General features: G+C 41.6%; 1 protein-coding gene across 1 annotated transcript in view; it reads left to right on the top strand.

Annotated features, from left to right (window-relative positions):
- Positions 1-21,513, top strand: part of Alk (ALK receptor tyrosine kinase) — a 699,186-nt gene that overhangs the window by 353,608 nt on the left and 324,065 nt on the right. The window contains exon 4 of the mRNA XM_028778974.1: positions 19,104-19,305. Within this exon, the coding sequence (XP_028634807.1) occupies positions 19,104-19,305 (202 nt within the window). The remainder of the gene's footprint in view (positions 1-19,103; positions 19,306-21,513) is intronic.

Raw genomic sequence — 21,513 nt, 5'->3', positions numbered from 1 at the left:
ATAGATAGATAGATAGATAGATAGATAGATAGATAGATAGATAGATATAGAGATAGACAGAAATAGATAGAGATAGAGATGGATATTCCACCATGGCAGGGAAGGCATGGGAACAGGTAAAAATGTCCTAGTGTGCTTCTTTGTTCTGTGATATAATACATGACCAAACGCAACATGGGAAGAAAAGGGTTGTTTCATCTTTACACAGTCCATCTTTGAGGAAAGTCAGGGCAGAGGTTTAAGAAGGAACCATGGAGAGAGGCTGCTTACTGCCTTGCTCTCTGCTTCACATTTGTCTTGCTTTCTTTTATGCAGGATCGCCTGCTTAAGGGCTAATGTCACACGCAGTGAGTTAGACCCTCCCCCATCTACCGACAGTCATTACAATTACCCATAGACATAATTGTAGGCCATTGTGATCTGGGAAGTCCCCCAGTTCAGACACTCGGATGTCTCTAGGCTGTGTCAGACTGATGGCTGACTAGGACAGAAGGCATAAAGGCATAAAGGTCAGTCACACTGCATCAAACTCAGAAAGCAGAAAAAGACCAGAAAGTGGGGCTAGAGTGTGATGGCTCAGATGCTCCCTACCATGGTCCACTTTCTCCAGTGCGACTCTATTTCCGAACGGTTCCTGGACCATCCCCAAAAGCTCCACTAACCAGGATCCAAAATGAGTGAGTCTGTGGGGGACATTTCAAGTTAAAACAACAGTTGTGACCATCTTAGAGTTATAGCGTCTTCCTGGAGAGGGTCTGTTTTGGAGTTGGGACTCCAAACACTCCACCGTCTGGGACTTGGCTCCCCATGGCTCTTATTTCACTCCTAGCTCTTTGGCCTCAAGAGTCACCTAACCTTAGGCCTGTTTCCTAATCTTTACAAAGGAGATGAGGATAATATCAAGCACATACATTATTAAGACTTAAATTATATCCTAAATAACACAGTGCTCAGTACTCAATAAAAGAAAAGCCATTGTTATTAATATTTAACAAGCCTGACCTATGAGTAAAGACAATATTTTAATGGCCTCCTGAGCACTTAATTGCATAGATACACCATATACTTTGTTTAATGAATATTATATTTTGAACACTTATTATTCATTTCTAAGTATTTGTTCACATATGTAGTAGTGGTAAAAATTCATAAGCAACTTTTCCACAGACAAAGATAAACTCCGAACTCCAGATCTTCCTACCTTGGCTCCCCAAGTACTGGAGTGTACCATCCCCCTCCCCAGTTTATCTGGAGCTGGGGATGAAAGTCAGGGCTTCATGGTACATACTCACCAACTGAGCAACACTCTCAGCTCCTGAAGAAGTTTTTAATAAACAAATACTTATTTTTTAAAAATTCCTGGAAAGAGAATTGTTGGGCCAAACAATAAGCACATTTAAAGGGTGTAGTGTGTGTGGACACACCCTCCAGAGTGTAATAGTCACAGGCACAGGACATAAACTTTATGTACAATAGCAACCTAGCTAGGAATAATCCAGTGGCTTAAACTGAATATTCCGTATGTTTCTGGTTTATTGTCATCGATTAGTATTTATAAATATGTTTACAAAGTCTCCATGAAAACCTAGAAAATGTTCATGTCAGTTTGGACAATCATGGGACAAAGTATATTTCGTAAAGATATTAATTTTTAAGTCCTATGAAGTAGAAAAACAAAGCCCCAAAGAAAGAATAGGCCGTTTGACTGGCATAATGATAGACAATTTTATTCTCTTATGTTTTGTTCTAGACTGTATTTAATGAGTATAAGCAATCTCTTTATCTAAAGTTACAGTAGTTTTCTGGGGAAGTGTATAATAATTTCTTCCTTACATTTAGCTTCACATTGTATGCAATTCTTAAGTAAGTACCCATAAGAGTGAGCCCCACATTTCAATTTTCTGGTACAATGTTTTTCAGACACAAAGTCATCTTCTTGAGCCTTATCTATATATTCAGAGTCTGTGGAGCTTGGAGATTCTTGCCTCAGTTTTGGCACTGGCAGAAAGATTGGGCAGTCATTATTTTCCAGAGGAAATTAATCTCAGAGGACTCTAGAGATACAGCTGCCTGCTGCCTCCTGACCACAGCGCAGCTACCTAGGCAGGGGTGTAACCCAGGGACAGGCCCTGACTGCATGGATCTCCCAGGTCTGGACTCTCCAGTCTTTACTCCCTTGAGCTGACAAGAAGTTTAATTGATCTCTGAGCCTCATTTCTCTTTCATCTGAAGAGCGGGCCTACCAGCCATACCATCCAACATTTCCAGGGCTGTTGCAAAACCAAATGCAGTGATTTTGGTAAAATGTTAATATAGTGATCAGGGTATGAAAGGCAATGGATAAGTGCTAGTTATTGTTAAGACTGTCACTGGCCGGGCAGTGGTGGCAACCGCCTTTAATCCCAGCACTTGGGAGGCAGGGACAGGTGGATTTCTGAGTTCTAGGCCAGCCTGGTCTACAGAGTGAGTTCCAGGACAGCCAGGGCTACACAGAGAACCCTGTCTCGAAAAACCAATAAAGAGAGAGAGAGAGAGAGAGAGAGAGAGAGAGAGAGAGAGAGAGAGAGAGAGAGAGAGAGAGGAAGAAAGAAGGAAAGAAAGAAAGTTAAAAACTATTAAAAAAAAAAAAGACTATCACCATCCCTGGTTTGTTCTGTCTTTTCAGATAAGCTGTGTTGAGACCTGGGAAGTGTGAATTGCTTTAGCTCAGTGGGAAGAGCCTCTGATTTAGAGTCAAGTGGTCTAGGTTGTAGCAGTGATTGAAGAACCCTCTTATCCAATGGCCTGGGACAGGCAAGGCTCTTCATCCCTAGAGCAGGGCAGTCCAATAGCAAAGTAATTTGAAGCAAAAAATTTATTTTGAATTCTGTAGAAACAACATTACACACAGTACAACAAAACAAATGAACTTAGTAAGTTTTACTTAGCTCAGTATTCATAATATTATCATTTCAACCATGTAATAAGTATAGAATTACTAGCAAGGTATCATACATTCTTCTTTCAGTGTGCATTTTATATTGACATGACTTTTTAATTTGAAGCTAAACTTTTGACTGAAATGTTTCATCTGTATTTCATAAAATATATATTTCAAAAATTAAAATCACATACACAGATTTTTCTATAATTTTATAATAGCTGAATCAAGTATCCATTTCTAAAGTTTCAAATTAATTAAGATAAAAACAGAGAACTTGGTTCCTCAGTTTCTTGCGTGTATGCATTTGTGTTTGGGTACGTGTGTATACGTGTGAGCATGTGTGCAGAGGAGAACATTGGTGTCTTTCTTAACTGCCTCCTGTCTTGTTTTTTTAAAGTTTCCCACTGAATCTGGAGCTCACCAGTTTGGTTAGACTCCAGGCATGCCACCAACCTCATGTCTCTTTCTCTAATGCTAAGATTGGGGACACCTGTCCCCACACCTAGCTTCTGGAAAGACTCACTGTGAAAACTCTGTCATCGGTCTTGGGATGGGAAGCAGTTTGCCACCTGAGCCCCTCCACAGCCTCAGTTACTTGCCTTCTTCAGCCATAGTTTGACTCCACAGTTCTTTATTTGGCTAGTGTCTGAAGAGAGCTTTTGGTTCTCTTTGCCATGGTAAGGTTGCTTGCATGAGGGAGCTTACTAAACCTCAGGTAACTACCCAAATGGATGACTTCTCCTCCTTACTCCCCCAGTGAATGAGAGGTGCCCACCATCCCAAAGCTGGCCTAATGGCATTTCTACAAATGAGCAAAACTCATTCTGAGGCTGGCTTTTATTATTTCAAAAGTATAATTCATTTTACAAAATGCATTTTACAAAACAACATGAGACACACAAGCCACCGTGTGTGTGTGTGTGTGTGTGTGTGTGTGTGTTTGTGTGTGTGTACTCTGGTGTGCATGTACATGCAAAAGAATGAGAAGCATCATTTTCAAAGGAGATTTACATAAAGATATTTCTAAATTTCGTCTGTTTCTTTTGCCTGCTACGCCCCTCCTCCCACTTTGTATTTAATACTGGTCATGATCCATTAAATTGATTTCATGGCTCACTAATGGATTACAAACTACAATTTGAAAAACACTGAACTTAAGAGCCCAAACTTCCAGGCATTTCAGAAATTGATTTGTTTTGTGTAATAAATAATAACTTTTCTGTAGTCATCATTCAGTTCAATAGGGGAAAGACATACTCTCCAACATAAAAAAGGAAGTCTGACTCTATTTTAGATAAGATATAGGAAAAATAAATGAATTACCATCTTTTTTGCTTCAGTATCATTTCTTTATCTAGCCAGTAAATGTTTGTGGAGGGAGCATAATCCTGGCCTTGCATTGGGTGCCGATGGCCAGCCAGAGATGGGCATCCTTGCACTGAGCTGCAGCTATCACACAAAGAGCATTCTTTCCATCAGCCTTAGTTGGGTACTTGAGACTCCATCCCACCCTAGTCAGAGTGGTTATCACTGCCTCCCCCCGCAGAATAACAACCAACAAATGCTGGAAAGGTTATAGGAAAACCAAACCCTTTAGACATCGCTTGTGGCATTGTAACCTAGTAAAACCACCATGGAAATCAGAAATCAAAAAACTAAAAACAGGTCTTACATATGATCCAGCTATAGCCTTTCTGGTCCCATGGCTGGGGAACCTAAGTGAATACATCATAGAAATGTTTGCCTCATTCACATTGTCCAAGGTAAGCAGATAGTTAAGATATTCATTATCAGGAAAATGGATATAAATGCAATTATATAAATATATATATATATTAAATTTATTCAACCATAAAGAAAAATGAAATTATGTTATTTTCAGAAACCTGGATTGAATTGCACATCATCTTGTTAAGTAAAATAAGGCAGAGATAGAAAGACAAATATCACATTATCTCTCATATGTGGAATCTAGATTTTTATACAGATAGAAAATAAAGGGAGAGGGAAGAGATTGGGAGAGCAGTAGAGAGAGCAAGGGCAATCATATCTATGTATGGAAATCCTGAATCCCATTGTTTGGTATGCTAACTTATAAAAAGAATTAAGATGGCCAATTGGGGAGGAAAGGGGAAAGAAGCAAGAATGTCTGATACAGGCAGCTGAGACCTAGTCCCACCCACTACTGTGACTCAGCTTCCGTTATCCTTCTACTGTACCTTCTAGTCTATATCACTTCCTGCTCACAAGGCAGGAACCACACTTCCGGGAATTATGCCCGTATTCCAGGAATGAAGAAGGAGTGGAAAAGAGGAAGAGGAGGATGGAAAAGGAAAGTTTCTCTCCCAAACCTCCTCTATCAGATAAAGCACAAATTGCCCAGTTCAATGTGACTTTCAGATAAATAACCAGTGATCTTTTGAGTGTTAGCATGCTTGTACTAAAAACGTTTTTCATGGTTCATCTGAAATCACATCTGTGCTGGCTAGTTTTATATTAACTTGATACAAGCTAGGAGAGGAGGGAACCTCAATTGAGAAAAGAGCTCCATAGGACCAGGCTGTAAGCAAGCCTGTAGCACATTTTCTTAATTAGTGATTGGTGGGGGAGGACCTAGTCCATTGTGGGTGGTGCCATCCCAAGGCAGGTGGTCTTTGGTTACACACACACACACACACACACACACACACACACACACACACCATGCAAGCCATCTCGAGCAGGAGTAAGCAGCATCCCACCATGGCCCTGTGCATTCTTTCCTGCCTCTAGGCTCCTGTCCTACTTGAATTCCTATTCTTGCTATTTCTGATGATGAACAGATGTATGAAACTCTAAGAGAAATAAACCCTTTCCTCCTCAAGTTGCTTTTGGTCATAGTGTTTCATCACAGCAATAGTAAAGTTAACTAAGGCAATGCCATATATGAAATTTTGTAATTTTTTATATATTCATTTTACATCCCAATTGTGAGCCATCCTTCCTCTCCTCCCAGTCCCACCCATACAAATCCCTTCCCTCATTAACTTCTCCACAGAAAAGAGAAAAACCCCTCTTCAGTTCCACCCCACACTAGGACATCCAGTCACCATAGGCCGAAGAGCATCCTCTCCCACTGAGGCCCAACCAGGCAGTTCACTTAGGGGAAGGGGATCCAGTGGCAGGCAACTAAGTCAGAGACAGCCTCTGTTCCGATTGTTAGGGGACCCACATGAAGACCAAGCTGCACATCTGCTACAGATGTTTTAGGAGTCTAGGGCTAGCCCCTGCATGCTCTTTGGTTGGTGGTTCAGTATCTATGAGCTTCACCTTAGAGCCAGGTTAGTTGACTCTGTAGGCCTTCTTGTGGTGTCCTTGACCCCTCTGACTTATGCAATTCTATCCCCCAACTCTTTTATAAGACTCCCTGATCTCTGCCTGATGTTTCTTATGTGTCTCTGCATCTGTTTCCATCCGCTGCTGGATGAAGCTTCTCAGGAGACAGTTATGCTAGGTTACTGTCTGCAAGCATAACAGAGTATCATTAATAGTGTCAGGAATTGGCTCTCTCACATGGGATGGGTCTCAAGTTGGGCCAGTCATTGGTTAGCAATTCCCTCAGTCTCTGCTCCATCTTTATCCCTGCACATCTTGTAGGCAGGACAAATTTTGGGTTGAAGGTTTTATGGGCAGATTGATGTGACTCCCTTCTCTGAAAGTCCTGCCTGGCTACAGGAGGTGCCCACTTCAGTCTCTACATCCCATGCTCTGGTAGGAATCTCAGCTAGGGCCACTTCCATACACTGCCTGTAGGCTCCCCAGTCCCAGCCCTCCAACTGGTCCCAGACACTCCCCTCATCAATTTCTCACTCTCAGTCTTCTCCTGTCTTCCTCACCTGAGTGCTGTCTCAGTTCCCCTCCTTACCCCGTCTCTCACTCAATTCCCTCTCTCCATCTATCTCCCTTCTAAGGGAGATCCACACATCCTTCCTTGGGCCCTCCTTTCTTTGGGTCTGTGGATTGTAGCATGGTTATCTGCAGTTTCTGGCTAACGTGAATACATACCAATGTTATTGGAAATTTTGTATTTTTATGTGCTGAAACTGGCACAGTCTGAGTTTAATGCTGCTTATATTGCACTGATCACAGCTGTCTCTTGGCCACTCCCCCTGCAAAGAAAGCTAGTTAAAATGTTACTTTTTCAACTTCTAGTCTCAGCAAATGAGAAAGACAAGAAAAAAGAAAGTTAGTGTGGGTGTCAAGGGATTAAACAGTGGCATTAGCTATTGGTGAATTTTGTAAACCATAAACTTCAGGAAATTCTGTTTCTTGAAATGGCTTTTATAATTCTGTTCCCCCTTTTGTATGTGTGCACCCTTGTGTGTGACTGTGGTACATGCATGTCAGTACAGTGCATAAGTGTGGTGCAGATAAGCATGTTAAGCATGTATGTCAGTGTGTAAGTGTGGTATAGGTAAGCATTGTGTCAGTGTGTAAGTGTGGTGTAGGTAAGAATGTCTGTGCTCAGGCTCAAAGCCAGAGCAGATGTCAGGTGAATTCCCTTTTTCCTCTCCAACTTCTTCTTTTAGACAATGTGGGGATGTGGGATTTGTTTGTTTGTTTAGTTGGTTGGTTGGATGCTGTTGTTGTTGTTTGGTTTTCTTTCATTTTGGTTTTTTGGTAAGCTGGCAGCTGGCAAGCTCTAACAATCTCCCAGTTTTCAGCCAACACAGTAATGAGATCACAGGCATGTGCACGACAATGGTGGCTTGTTGCATGGGTGCTAAGATCTGAACTCTGGTCCTTTTGGTTGCGCGACACTAGTAAACCACCTCTGAGGCCCAGGAAATTCTAAGTTTAAACTTAGTGGCCAGGTGGAAAGCGCTGAAGAGTTTAAAGTAAGGAGAGTTACGTGTGATTTCTATTTAATATGATGGCTGCAGTTGTTATTTCCAAGTTATCTGACAAGGGTAAACTTTAAGTGGAAAGACCGGTTAAAGAAGGCATGGGTTATTCCAGTGGTTCTCAACCTGTGGGTCATGACCCCATAGCAGATATCCTACATATGACGTATTTACATTACAGTTCATAACAGTAGCAAAATTATAGTTATGGAGTCGGGAAAAATAATTATATGGTTGGGTGGTTACCACAACATGAGGAACTGTATTAAATGGTCATATCGTTAGGAAGGTTAAGATCCTCTGTTCTAGAACTTTCTAGCCATCATACAAAGAAGATATACCTTCTTGCATGCACATTTCCTCTTCTGAATAATGAAGAGGATGGTGGATGGTCTCTGAGCTCCATTTCATGATCCAAGAAGGCACCGATCATAGATGACACCGAACTTCATCTAATTATCCAACAAGACACGTAGGTGGCACAGGACACACAGATGCTTTTTCCCCTCACACTGAGCCTCCATGGTTTGCTTTGTTCATGGCGCATGTTCCTCCTCCAGCAGCAGAGCCTCTGAGAGCCAAAATATCTGGAATCAAGAAGCTCTAGGGCTTACTAACCGTGATAATCAGTATCATCAACAGATTCTAGATTCTCCTAGGAGACGAGCCTCTGGACATGTCTGTCTGTGGGTGAGTGTCTAGATTCTGTTGTTAGGATAGGAAGGCACAGCTAAATGTGACTGGCTAATATTCCAGGCTGGAGAAAAAAGAGAAAGGACCCTGAGACAGGCACTCGTCACTCTCTGCTTCCTGAGTACACATGCAATGTGAAGAGCTACACAAGCCCCTGCTGCCAGGACTCCCCTGCTACAATGGAGTGGAGTTTCAAACTGTGAGCAAAGAGAAACCCTTCCTTCTTAACTGTTTTTGTAAAGTATGCTGTCATGGAAACTAGAGAAACAACTGATGCCTTAGTGTAGATCTGGGATCTTGCAAGACTCCTGCAAGGAAAGAAAAACAATGATTTTTTAAAATGTAAATACATACATACATACATACATACATACATACATACATACATAGAGTCTACAGAGATGGGTCAGAGGTTAAAAGGGAGCATTGCTCCTTAAGAAGATCCGAGTTCAGTTCCCAGCATCCATTAGACAGCTCACAGCTAAATGTAACTTCAGTACTTACAGATCTGACACCTCCTTCTGGCCTCTGCAAGCAACTGCATTCACACGTGCACGAGCGCGCGTGTGTGCACACACACACACACACACAGAGAGAGAGAGAGAGAGAGAGAGAGAGAGAGAGAGAGAGAGAGAGACTCACAATTTAAAAAGAAAATAAAATCTTTTAAAATTCACACTAGAAATAATCAATGAAAAGTACAGAAAATGTAATAAAGTCGGCTACCTCATTGCTAACAAGTACATGGAAGATTCTTCTACTCTTGACATCTAGGAACTTAAATAAAGCACAAATTGAACAATCTGATTCTGGGACTGAGAATATAGTTGAAAAGAGAAAGATCTGCTTTTCTTGCCAAAGTGGAGAGCCACTCTGTCCCCGGCTCCACCCGTTCTGTGAACCCAGCAGCAGATGCCCTTCTCCCTCCTGCCTCCTGCTTTCTCATTGAATTAAATCAATTGTTTCGTTTTCGTCCAGTCCCTCTTTCTCCCTCTCGTCGGATCGAGTGCTGTTCTATCTTCCTTGAGGATTTCCAAAATGAGCTCTCAGGGAGAAAGAGGTTTCTCAGCACTTTAGCTTCTGTTTCCTTCTATTTATTTGCTTTGTTTTTATTATCTTTTCTTGCTGACTTCCCAGGACACATATTCAGTATGCAGAAGTTATTGGCTTTTCTCCTTTTTCCTAAGTGAAAATCTGTGGATTAAAACGAAAACAGCCATCTGCATCTGTTAAACAATAGTTTATTCTTTTTAACAGGGTCAGAGATCTTAAGGGAGATATATAAAAGCACACTCATATACATGCAGATCAACATCTGTAGATACATAGAGGAATATAAATATGTACATTTATCTGTCTTTATATATGCCCACCTATTCCAAAATACACATATCATTGTGCACACAATCATAAATATATCTTATCATTTCCAGAGAAACTTTGCCTCAATTAACTTGGACCTTAGAGGTTGTTTTGCATTTCTAGTTTATTGAAGTTTATTAGCTGTGCAAGTGTACCAATACTTCTGGGCTGCAACTTGACTCATTGTGTTATGAATAATAATATCAGCAAGAAAACTCAGCACTCTTTACCTTCCTTACCTCCCCCCCCCTTAAATGAATGCACTTGGGTTTTTTTTCTGTTTCAGAAGCTAATATCATTTTTCTTTAAAATACTTTTATTCCAAGTGAAGGCTGAGAATAGCAATCCATTTAAGTTCTAGAGGATGAAGGACACAGAGGTAATTCCAAATATTTCACATGGAAACAGAGTAAGCAAGACCAAGGGCACTGCAGCAGGATCCTGACACTGCCTCGCTGCCTTCTGCAGCACCTAGCTATGACTAGGCAATGTGCTGAGCTGTCTTCCTATGTAAGGATATGAGTGAATTAAATGTTTTCTAGCAACCTCTAGATCTTTGATGCTTTGTGTATTTGCCACACTTGGGAAAACATGCCAGTGGAGATGACCTTACCTACTCTCCTAAATTTCAAAATTCTCTTCTAAATCTTAACACATGAGTCAAGGCTGCAATGGGTAGGAGAATTTGGATTTGGAAAATAAACAATAAGGAAATTCTTCCAGGGACACTATTACTTTGGCCAATTTATAGAGTCACATGAGCAGACTCCCAAATGCTATCTAGCCAGTGTGAGGCCGTCCTAAACTCCAAAAATGATTTCAAAATTAGGCCCCACCTCCCTTTGTCACCTCAGGGAAAGACGAATGAGACGTTGAGATTAGTTGCTGGGCCTGATCCTCAGTGTTGTGAGAGTGCAGAGGAAGAGGATGGTGGGATGTACAGGCATCAAAGCACAGGGCTTATCAGAAAACATCCTCATAGACTTTCATCATGGACAGCCTGATTCTGGGTATTGTGGCGTTGTTTGGTTAGCAATCTGAAAACCTTGTTCTGAATTCCAGATGCACCACTACTATGCATGGGTCCTTAGGCAAGTCTTGAACTTCTGTGCTTTAGAGATTTCCCTCAATACAACAAGCAATTAACCTATTGACCACTATATTTAGTTTAAATGACATTCCCAAAGTCAGATATAGGATCAAATTAAGAGTCTCCTCAAATAATGACCAGTACAAAGTTGGCCTTCCACAGGAAAGCTTCTATCATATGGAGCCTGGGTCTACTATAGGATGCTCTGGAACTCAGACAAATGTGGACGGTGTAAAAGATGAGATATTAAAATATAGATGGTACAGAAGTAGAGAGAAATATAGACATGGATGCCAATAGATTATTCACCGCTGCCTTGCCTTCTTGGATGTTCTGATTATTTCTTCTTACTCTGCAAATGATTTTGGAATGAAACTAGACTCAAGAAAAGTTTCCATAGCACCCCTCATGCTACATGCCATACACCCCCAAATGAGTTGTAGCTACAGTGTAAGGAGTTTGGGCAGTGCTCCATTTTTTTTATTCCACTACTGAAGAGTCATAGTATTCACTGATATCTTGGAATTCTGAAATGTCCAGTAGCGGAAGAGTTTGTTACTTTTGTTGAGTCCAAGAACCCTGTGGCCCATTGGCTTACAGAGCTTTCTCATAATGCCTGTTAAGACCCCATATGGCAGTCAGGTGGTAGTGGACCACATCTTCAGTTCCAGTATGTAGTAGGCAGAGGAAAGTGGATCTCTGTGAGTTCAAGGCAATACCTGGTCTGGAGAGCAAGTTCCATGATAGCCAGGACTATACTGTTTCAAAAAGCTAAAAAAACAAAACAAAAACAACAACTAATACCCACAGAACACCACATAACAGCACTGGCATCATGATTATTGAATGAATTATAGCTTACAACAACAAATTAATAGCATGTTGCACTATGGACAATTAGCCAGTGATCCAGGATGATGTTTGATTGATTATGATAGAAATCTATCTACCCATGAATTTATTTACTCATGTTTTCACTCAAAAACTATTATTAAGAGGCTTCTTGTTCAACAAGGCAGATTGAGCACATATTTGTGTCTTTCTTTCTTGAGGTCTTCCTAACAGTATATGTTAAGAATTCAATAGAGGAACAAATCCTGAATCATAACCGTAACAGGAGAGGAGGCACAAGTAGCTCCTTATGCACAAATAGAAACTGTGGATGGAGGAGTAGCAGGGTCCAGAGTACTCAAAGGGAGTCATCCCACACATCTGCTAAGATCAGGAGGAGGAGGAGAGATCCCTGGAAGGAGGGCAAGGGCGAGAGGGTGAATGAAAAGATCTGTGTGTCCACTCCATGCTACCCACTCTTTGTCAATCACATTTTCCAGGGGAAGGGGTAGTAGGATGCTTAACAACTCATGGAGTTAGTAGAAAATGGAGTCCTCCCTAAAGAGTTCAAGTGGACCAGGATAGCGGATGCCCAGAGTGGCATGTCCTTTATGGTGGCACCGGGGAGAGAGACACCTGCAAAATGGTCTATCCTTGGTACTCATCGTCAGAGAACTTGTAGCATGAGGGGCAAGTCCACCTATAAACATGTCTTCCTAGTCTTGTTCTGAATATGACGAGCTGATCAAGGATCACCCATATAGCAATAACACAGCAGTTTGAAAAAGAGGGGCTCATACAGGAAAGGAAGTCAAGTCAGGTAACACAATTAACTTGAAAGATAATCTCTTCAGAAGGACCCAAGACTAAAGACTACAGGGTAATTTTTAAAAAAATCAGAGAAACATCAAAATATTTGCCTGAAATGGAGGAGATGCACCTTTGTGTTTTTCTTTTTAGAAAGTCTAGCTAATGCCACCAGTAAGATCTTATGAAGGTTCTTATGAAGGTGTGCATATAAATACATTGAACTAAAATCTCAGAACTTTAGGTTAAGAATCTACAAAGAAGTTACAAATAAAATAATCATCAGTCTCATCTTCAGTCTCATGGATTCTAGAAAGTTTTAAATCCAGACCTTCCAGTCTCAAAGGCATGCTCTCTAATATGAGAACCAGAGCCAAAATAGCCAACAGTCAGCCAAGTCTGAACTTGAAATAAAAAAATAAGTCAAATATTCAAAGATCCTCAAGGAAGCCTCTCTCTAAAGAAGTTCCTTGAAGATAGGGGAGGGTATGTAAATATAATACACATCTGTGAACTTTTAAAAATTAATTTAATTTTTTAAAAAAGCGTGACAGTCAAAATCTGGGTGAGAAGACATTTCAGAACTGTTGCTGTACCTGAGGCTCACGATGCAGAATTTATGGAAGGAGTCAGAATCTGCAGGGAGAAAATCAGGGGTGTGGGTGACATGGGAAAGGAAGGGCAGATAGAAAAGAAATTAAAGCGAAAAAACAATTAAATTCCTGGGGCCCTGGAACTTAACAAAGAAGTCATGATTCCATTTGTGACACAATTTTGACAAGTGACTCTGTGTGTGTGTGTGTGTGTGTGTGTGTGTGTGTGTGTGTGTGTGTAAGAGATAAAGAGACAGAGAGACAGAGAGGAAGAAAGAGAATTCAGTTGATACCATTGATTTTTGAAGCAGTTTCCTTGTCGTATGTTATCTGCTAAACCCATAGAGATCAGAAATATAACTCTCATTCACTTCAGTAAATACATACATACATAATAAATAAATAAATAAATAAATAAATAAGTATCAGTATTAAAGTCCTGTTTATTGATTTTTTTATGTTTGGCATCAACCTGTAAACAGAGCAGAAAACCCTTACTCATTCTTATACAACCTTAACAAGGTGAAGAAAAAAATATAGCTGACTCAGGATGGCAGTAGGATGAGTCAGGAAGACAAGAGCAAGGTGACTAATAACCCAGCTGGCAGTAACTGTCTGAAGCTTGCAGAACAAGCAAAAGAACCTCTTGTAAAGTTCAAAGGGCAAGCAATTGCAAACAAATAGAAGATGTTTTAAAACACAAGGGCTAGGAGTAAGGTTCAATGGTAGGTTGCTTTTCTAACATGCTCAAAGCCATAGGCACAGCCCAAGACCTAAAATAAAATAAAAATCAAGAAGATTTAAAAACTGATAGTAGCATAGTGCTATATTTAGAGAGTAATGCATCTCTAACTCTTATCAGAGAAGCTTCTATTTGCAGTGGATGGTGACTAACACAGGCCACTGACCAGGGTTTACTGAATAAGAGACTGAGGCATGTACAGCCATAAAGGAGACATGGGTATTACATATACACCTCCCAAGGTTCAGGGGTCCTTGAAGAAGAAGAGGTGAGAAGAGTGTAAGAGTCAGAGGCTGTGGATGACTACAAGGAAACAGTGTCCTCCAGACATAGCAGGGAAGCTGCCCATGAGAACTCAGTGATGGTCATGACAGCACACACAAGCCCTATGCAAGCTCAAGCCAGGCCAAATTCCATCATGGAAACAGGAGATAGGTGCAGAGTGCCACCAATGGCTAAGGACATGTTAACAACTGAGAGCTTCTGGGAGAGGAAGATTCCGTTTTCTTTAAGAGTATTGTGGCCTGGCAAGTGGACCGAGTCCTGGTGGAAGGCCACAACATTGAAGAATATATGTGCAGCCCAAATTGCACTTGATACAAAAGATAAAAAAACAAAACAAAAATCAAATCAAAACAAAACAAACAAACACAAACCAGAGGAAAGAAGACACAGGACATGAGAAAACACAGGACATGAGAAGACACAGGACATGAATGGAATGATTGCAAAAGGGACGTTGAATGTGAAAGTAGTTAGGAAACAATATAATCAAAATAGATGGTGAAATTCTCAAAGAACTAATAAAAGTAAAAGATAAAACAATTAAAACAGGTGTTATCATCTCTCTTATAAGATCATTAATGTGAAAAGAAACTACAGTCGTACCCACAAATAACACTATGATCATATTTTGAATAATGTGGACATCCATTTAAATAAATTAGAAATCCTCACAGATATGCCTTCCAGGGTGTGGGACTTGGTTGGGAAAGCCAAATTTGGAGACCATTACCAACAAATTATTATTATAAATTGCCCTTCCTTGTCCTATTCTTGTATATATTGATATCCTAAGAACATTGATTGAGTGCCTATTGTGGTACTGTATTAAGTACCAGAGAGACTAAGGTAAGGCCAGCCTCAGGGTAGAAGCATGAAACACAGGATGCTAGGCCAGGAGCCCTTCTTAGGAGAGAGAACAGCAGGACAAGATTCACAGTTTGCTTTCAGCAGAGTGTTCATGGTGTATTTGACCAATTGATTGAAACTGTTGGTGTAGAACCCCCAGAGAGATGAATTAGGGAAAGAAGTGTTTAGGACTTGGGGGCTTAGAGACTTGACTCGGCTCCTTTAGGTTACTAATATTCTAGTCAGGCAGATAGAATTACTGAGCTTCAAGCTGAAGGGATCCTTAGAGACAGGACTCAACCTTTTATTGTACAAACAAAGAAAGCCTAGCCCTGACAGACATAGGGCTGAAACTCAGTCCCTCCAATTGATTCCAGTTCAGTCCTAGATCAAAAACCCTCTGGGTCTGGAGAGAAGGCTTGGTGGCTCACAGCTCTGGCTGCTCTTAGGTTCAGAATCCAGGTTCAGTACTCAGTGCCTACATGGTGACTCATAGCTGCCTGAAACTCCAGTCCCAGGGATCTGATGTCCTCTCTGCCCTCTATGAGCAGTAGGCACACTTTGCAGAGAAATAACATGCATACGAAACACCATTCACATAAAATAAATAATGTTTCAATTAACAAACAAACAACAACAGTACTTCCAAACTTACACACCGTGGTCCAATCAGGACACCAGCATTTGTCCCATGTCTACTATGGATCAGCCATCATCCTGGTCACTTGTTCTGCCATTTTATTTCATACTCAAAGCCACCATATCCACATTGAACATGGGCAAACTAAAGACTTAGAGACCTTAAATCATTTTTCAAAGGCCTATAACTAGACAAAAGTAGAGCCTGAATCAGCAACAGTCTGTCTGACCTCTAACATTGTGACCTTTAAACTTTTTGGTTCTTGACCTTAGATTTCTAGTTCATACTTTATGTCCTGCTGGTTTAGAGAAGAGCAATGCCTTCCTATACTAGTGATGAGGAAAAATAATAATAACTATCAATACCACCCACACTAAAGGAAACATGAGGCGGCCACTATGTGGCCAGGCCCTTTCATCTATTTCTCTGGTCCCCTGTGGCACCCCAGGGGGAAATCCTGTGTGTAGACCTATCTTTCCTAATTAGAAGGGACCTTTGAAGTCTTCTCTTAGCTCCAAGCTATTGTGATCAAAATAAACAAGAATGAGAGAAGAGGGAGAGATTGAGATCTTTACTGACTTTAAAAGATTTATATAGACAACATCTCAAGGAGCTTATGAAATGTATTTTTCCTTTTTGGGTGGAGGAAACGGCCAATGCAAAGATAGAGCTCAGCTACAGAGTTTCATTGAGATTGAAAAGACTTTAAGCTGGATCTCTGACTGACAGTCCAGTTGCAGAAAAAGAAAATTTATATAAACATCATCTCTCATATTAGAACCAGAAAAAGAACCCATCCTCCCATGAGCTCTGAGGAGGCCCAGTATCGAGGTACTACCTTACAGATTGTGGGGGCAGACTTCCCATGTGCTCCCACACCCAGAAAGAAAAGCAGCAATGAGGAAAACCTCCTGATCCAACACTCCAGCAACCTCTGATGCACCCTTCATGTTTCTTTGTGTCCACATACATATCATCTTCCAGGAAAAGGAGGACACTGCCTTCACTTCACCCACACTTTCCTTTGCAGCTCACCTGTCTACCAACTCAGGCCAGCACAGAACCACTGCTCCTTTATCTGGAAATTAACACATGAGACATTGGACCGTCTTCACTCTAACTGCCAACAGTATCCCCAACAGTCCTGAGTGAGACTATGCAATTGAGACTCTCTAGGAGCCCCACCCAATCTGGATAAAGACGCTGGAACCTAACACAGGAAACCTCAGACCTAGATGCCAGCACCCAACCTGTACCTTGTGTTACCATAGCAACACATTAAATGTTCTTAACTGCTGAGCCATCTTTCTAGTCCCTAAGGTCAAGATAATTTTCTTTATGGATCTTCCTACATGGAACTCCAGCCTCCTCCCTGATTTCCCAAAGTGTTTTCCTCATTGTAGTATGTGTGCTACAAGTTGGTAACTCAGAGACCAGGATGTTGCCCTGTTCCTGCCAGTGTGTCCTAGGGAGAGCCAGTGCTTAGATGGTTATTCAAAATAATCAGCCAGTTTGAAGAATCTGGAGGCAGGACAAATCGAGTAAGGATCATGCCCCATGCCCATTGTCTCCTCCACCCTCTAAGCACTCTCCTGGGTACCTAACCTATATAACACATACAAAGCTTTCCTGACCACATTTTAGGATAAGGACCCCTTAAATGCTAAGGAAGGTGTCAGAGAGAGAGCACTGCTTAGGATTCTGGAGACCTGGCAGCTTGTCCATACTGTCAACATCTTTGGGGGTATCACATCAGTGCCCCATCAGGATTGACAGTCTACTTCTCTTGAGAAGCAAAGGGTTGTACCATGTGGCATGGCCAGTACTGAGTCTGGAGTTCCAATCTCTTTTCCTTTGCTCTATGCCCATGATAAGAACGTTCTCCTCCACTGTGAATTGATGTTTCAATATAGATTATGTAGTGAGAGTTATAGAGCATTTTTCCAAATACCTGTAGGCCATGCTGAAATGGTTCAACAGATACAGCATGCAGATTCTAGCACTAACATCAGATCCTTGATCTGGCTAAGAGGCAACCTCACACTCATTTCATCCTTATTTTAACCTTAAATTACTTTTACCTACTTTTAACATGTTGCAAGTTTCCCAGAGAGCAACACTGTCCACCTCAGAAATGGCTAGTTCCTGGTACAGATCCTGCTCTTTCTTCTTCACCGTTCTTCACCACAGACCACTAATTTATTTGCCAAGTTGGTAAATTGAATTGTGCAGAAGAAAACCTTGAAAGTACCAGGAATGATTTAAGAAGGTTAAGCCCTCATTATCTTGTTCCCACAAGGGAAATCAGGGTTGTGAGACTGTCTCTGCTGCAAAGGGGGGCAGCATCTACTAGTGGAAAAGTTCAATGCACAAGTGCTACAAGCAAAATTAATGCATTGCAGAAAGTGCCTGGAACAATAAAATGCTGCCGTGATTTTTATGTAGACAGTAATCCCAGGAATGGCTGCTTCCTGTAGGTCATCTGGCCTGTGCCACAAGAATCCAGCTCATTTCAGAAGGAAACACTGCCACAAGTGTGGAACCAGTGGGGCATTTCTAGGGCTTTCTTTGTGGAAGCAAGTTGCACAATCACATGACTCCATCCAAAATGGAACTGAGGAGATTATTGAGTTCAGGGAAACCTTTCCTACCCTTTTCTGTAAATGGAAAACTAAGAAAGCTATTGTTTTGCCTGAAATCACTTAGCTAGTAAGCAAGGGAGAAGTTCTTTGAAATAGATACTTTTATTACTGTTTCATAGATTATAAACAAACAAACAAACAAAACTTTCTCATAACTGAAGGACATAGAGCCAATCAAGTACGGAACACTAAGAGGTTATGTCTTAGTGTTCTATTGCTGAGAAGAGACACCATAAACATGGCAACTCTTATAAAGGAAAACTTTTCATTGAAGCTAGCTTACAGTTTCAAAGGTTGACAACACTCACACAGACATGGTGCTGAGGAAATAGTAAGAGTTCTACATTCAGATCCACAGGCAGCAGGAAGGGAGAGAGAGAGAAACTGGGCCTGGCTTAGGCTTTTGAAAAACCTGAGTCAAAGCTCACCTCCTACTAAACCTTTCAAACAATTCCACTCCCTAGGGACCAAGCATTCAATTTTATGAGATTCTGGAGGTCATTCTCATTCAAACTACTCCAGGTTAGAACTTTGTCCCCAGAGATTATTGGAGGCCATGTCCCTGATCACCAGCCACCTCCTCCAGGATGGACTGACTACCTTCAAAAAAAGGTTAGGAGTGGAAGAATCGGGCTGGGTGTGTGCATATAAAGCAAGCGACACCGGGCATCTCTGATGCTGTCAGTCTTTATGCCCTTGCACAGGACCGTTGCTTGTCCTCCTGCTTGGATAGATCCTCAGATTCCGTTTCCTTTTCTCTTTGCAGGCTCCTTCCTCCTCCTGAACACCTCTGCAGACTCCAAGCACACCATTCTGAGCCCATGGATGAGGAGCAGTAGCGATCACTGCACACTGGCTGTCTCAGTGCACAGACATCTACAGCCTTCTGGGAGATATGTTGCCCAGCTACTGCCTCACAATGAAGCTGGAAGAGAGATTCTTTTGGTGCCTACCCCAGGGAAACATGGGTAAGTCTTTCCTAAGGTCCAAATTGATTTTTAGAAGGTGATTTGGCTTTGGAATGCACATTTCCAGACTCTGACATCTACTTAAGACTCACAATTGTCCTTTAATAGGTAGGTCCAGATTGAATCATTTCTGCTAATATCCCCCAGGTAGTGCCTCAGGCCTTGATCTGTGGGTTCCCCAGGCTGCCCTGGATAGTAGTCCTTCCAAAGGCCAGAGGACCAGCTGTCAGACTGGGCACTTAATGTGTGGATGTTAAAGATATTCATGCCCCAAGGTCCAGATGGAGCCAAGGAGCAAACAGCTAAAGAGAATGTTAAACAGCTGCCATGAAATCAATTTAATACGCCAGAAAATAGGTTTTATCAGCAGAACGTGGGCAAGGAAGGAAAAAGACAAAATAATGTAACCACCCAAGCAGATCCTATGAGACCATGAGGCCTGAAAATGGGATTAGTCAGGGACATAGCCCACTGTTAACCCATCAGAGATTAGAAGAGAGCTTTGTTCTAGAACTTTCTAGATGTGTGCAACTATTGTCACCCTTTCTGGAAATGTAACTTGCCTGCTTGGTGATCCCTCAGGCTTCTACAAGGAATGGCATGGGAAAGCTACTTGAACTAGGCAGCTCTCTGTCTGCCTTTTTGTCTCCATTCCTTTTATAATTTTATAAATTGTATATCAATATATAGCAGTGTATATCAAGGGCTCAGCTCTGAGTGGCCACATATTTGATGACTTTTAAGCCAACAAGGGCAATGGTCCTTCTTTGTAATGCCTAGAAGAGAAAGATTCTGATTTTGGAATTAAGTTCGGATTGTTTCCCTCCCAAGAAAACAGCCTTTGAGGAGAGTCTCTTGTGACTGATGCCTGTCACCCATCCTCTGTCCCTGTGGTGTGCATACATGGAATTTTGGCTATTGCTTTTCCAAGGAGGCTGTAAGGTTTCTTCAGTGCTTTCTCATCCCATGCTGAAGATCTGTCTGTATTAATTGTATCTAGAAAGACCATACTCCAAGGCAACCCCAAGAGGAATGAAATCTTTTATTTTTATTTCTTAGTTTCCTTTCATTTATTCTTTTACTGGACATGGCATGAATGTTGCAAACCTGAACTCATAGGCGTTCAGTGATCATATGCACATGATCATGCCAGTCACATGATCATGCCAGTTAAATCTCCGACATGGGTAGGAGAGGGCTCCTGAGCCCTGACCCCTGGGTGAGGGAGGAGTCATTGGCAGGGTTATTGGGGGAAGAAGAATAACTTCTCTTTGAATCACTTCTCTTTGGGGCTATGTCCACTTAGGGGTCCCTATGTTGCAATAGATGGCCCCATCACACCTGTGTACATATAGGCAGTGCCACTTGGACTAGGGGGGGAAAGAGTAAGATAGCAAGAGTGAGAGAGCAAGAGGGGAGGCTCTGGGAAGGATATGTGTATCAGTAGGAGTTTATGAGGACTCGAGGGGTGGGTATGCAGGATAGATATAATCATGACATATGGCATTCACTTAGTAATGACATCTAATATCAGTAAAGGTGCTAATCCTCACACCCATCTTTTTGCTTCTAAAGTGCCTCCTTGGTTCCCTTGGTCTGTTCTAGTCACTAGAAATAAGGAGTGTCAGGTGCCTTGGCTGCCCATTGTTTTAGAAAAACTATTCTCAAGCACCAGGGCTTTTTCATCATCCTGATGTTCTTTTCCAGTAGAAAGACCAAAGGGTAAAACGTCCCATCCATTGGCTGAGCAGGAGCAATGGTGACCTCAGAACATGCCAGCCTCGTGAGTTGATTAATTTGACTTACCATTTCCAGTGTTCCCTCCTCAGGCAGCCTGGCAGATACCAAAGAGTGCATGTTGGAGGTGCTAGGCCTTCAAACAATTAACCCCTAGGGTTCTGTGGATTGAGGTAGAAAATCACTGATGTCATAGACGACTGGAGTTAGAGATCACACTGTGAGAGAAGCCTACAATAGCTGTGAGTTGAGGGGACATTAACACCTCTCACATAACAGTGCCAGTGTTCTTGTAGCTCCTCTGTGGTGACTACCAAAAACCTTATTTGCCTCAGTAGCTTCCCATGTTCATCATAGCCAACTAAATTCCTATTTTACACATGAGAAGATGCACAAACATAAAAGCAATAGAAAGTGGCACTATCTGAACCAGATACCACACCCATCCCTTAGTTTGCGGTCTTTCCAGTA

The sequence above is a fragment of the Grammomys surdaster genome, unplaced genomic scaffold, assembly GCF_004785775.1.
Source record: "Grammomys surdaster isolate TR1022 unplaced genomic scaffold, NIH_TR_1.0 343, whole genome shotgun sequence".
Lineage (NCBI taxonomy): Eukaryota > Metazoa > Chordata > Mammalia > Rodentia > Muridae > Grammomys > Grammomys surdaster.
Note: the sequence above shows the minus strand (reverse complement) of the source record. Positions and strands in the feature narration are given on the sequence as shown.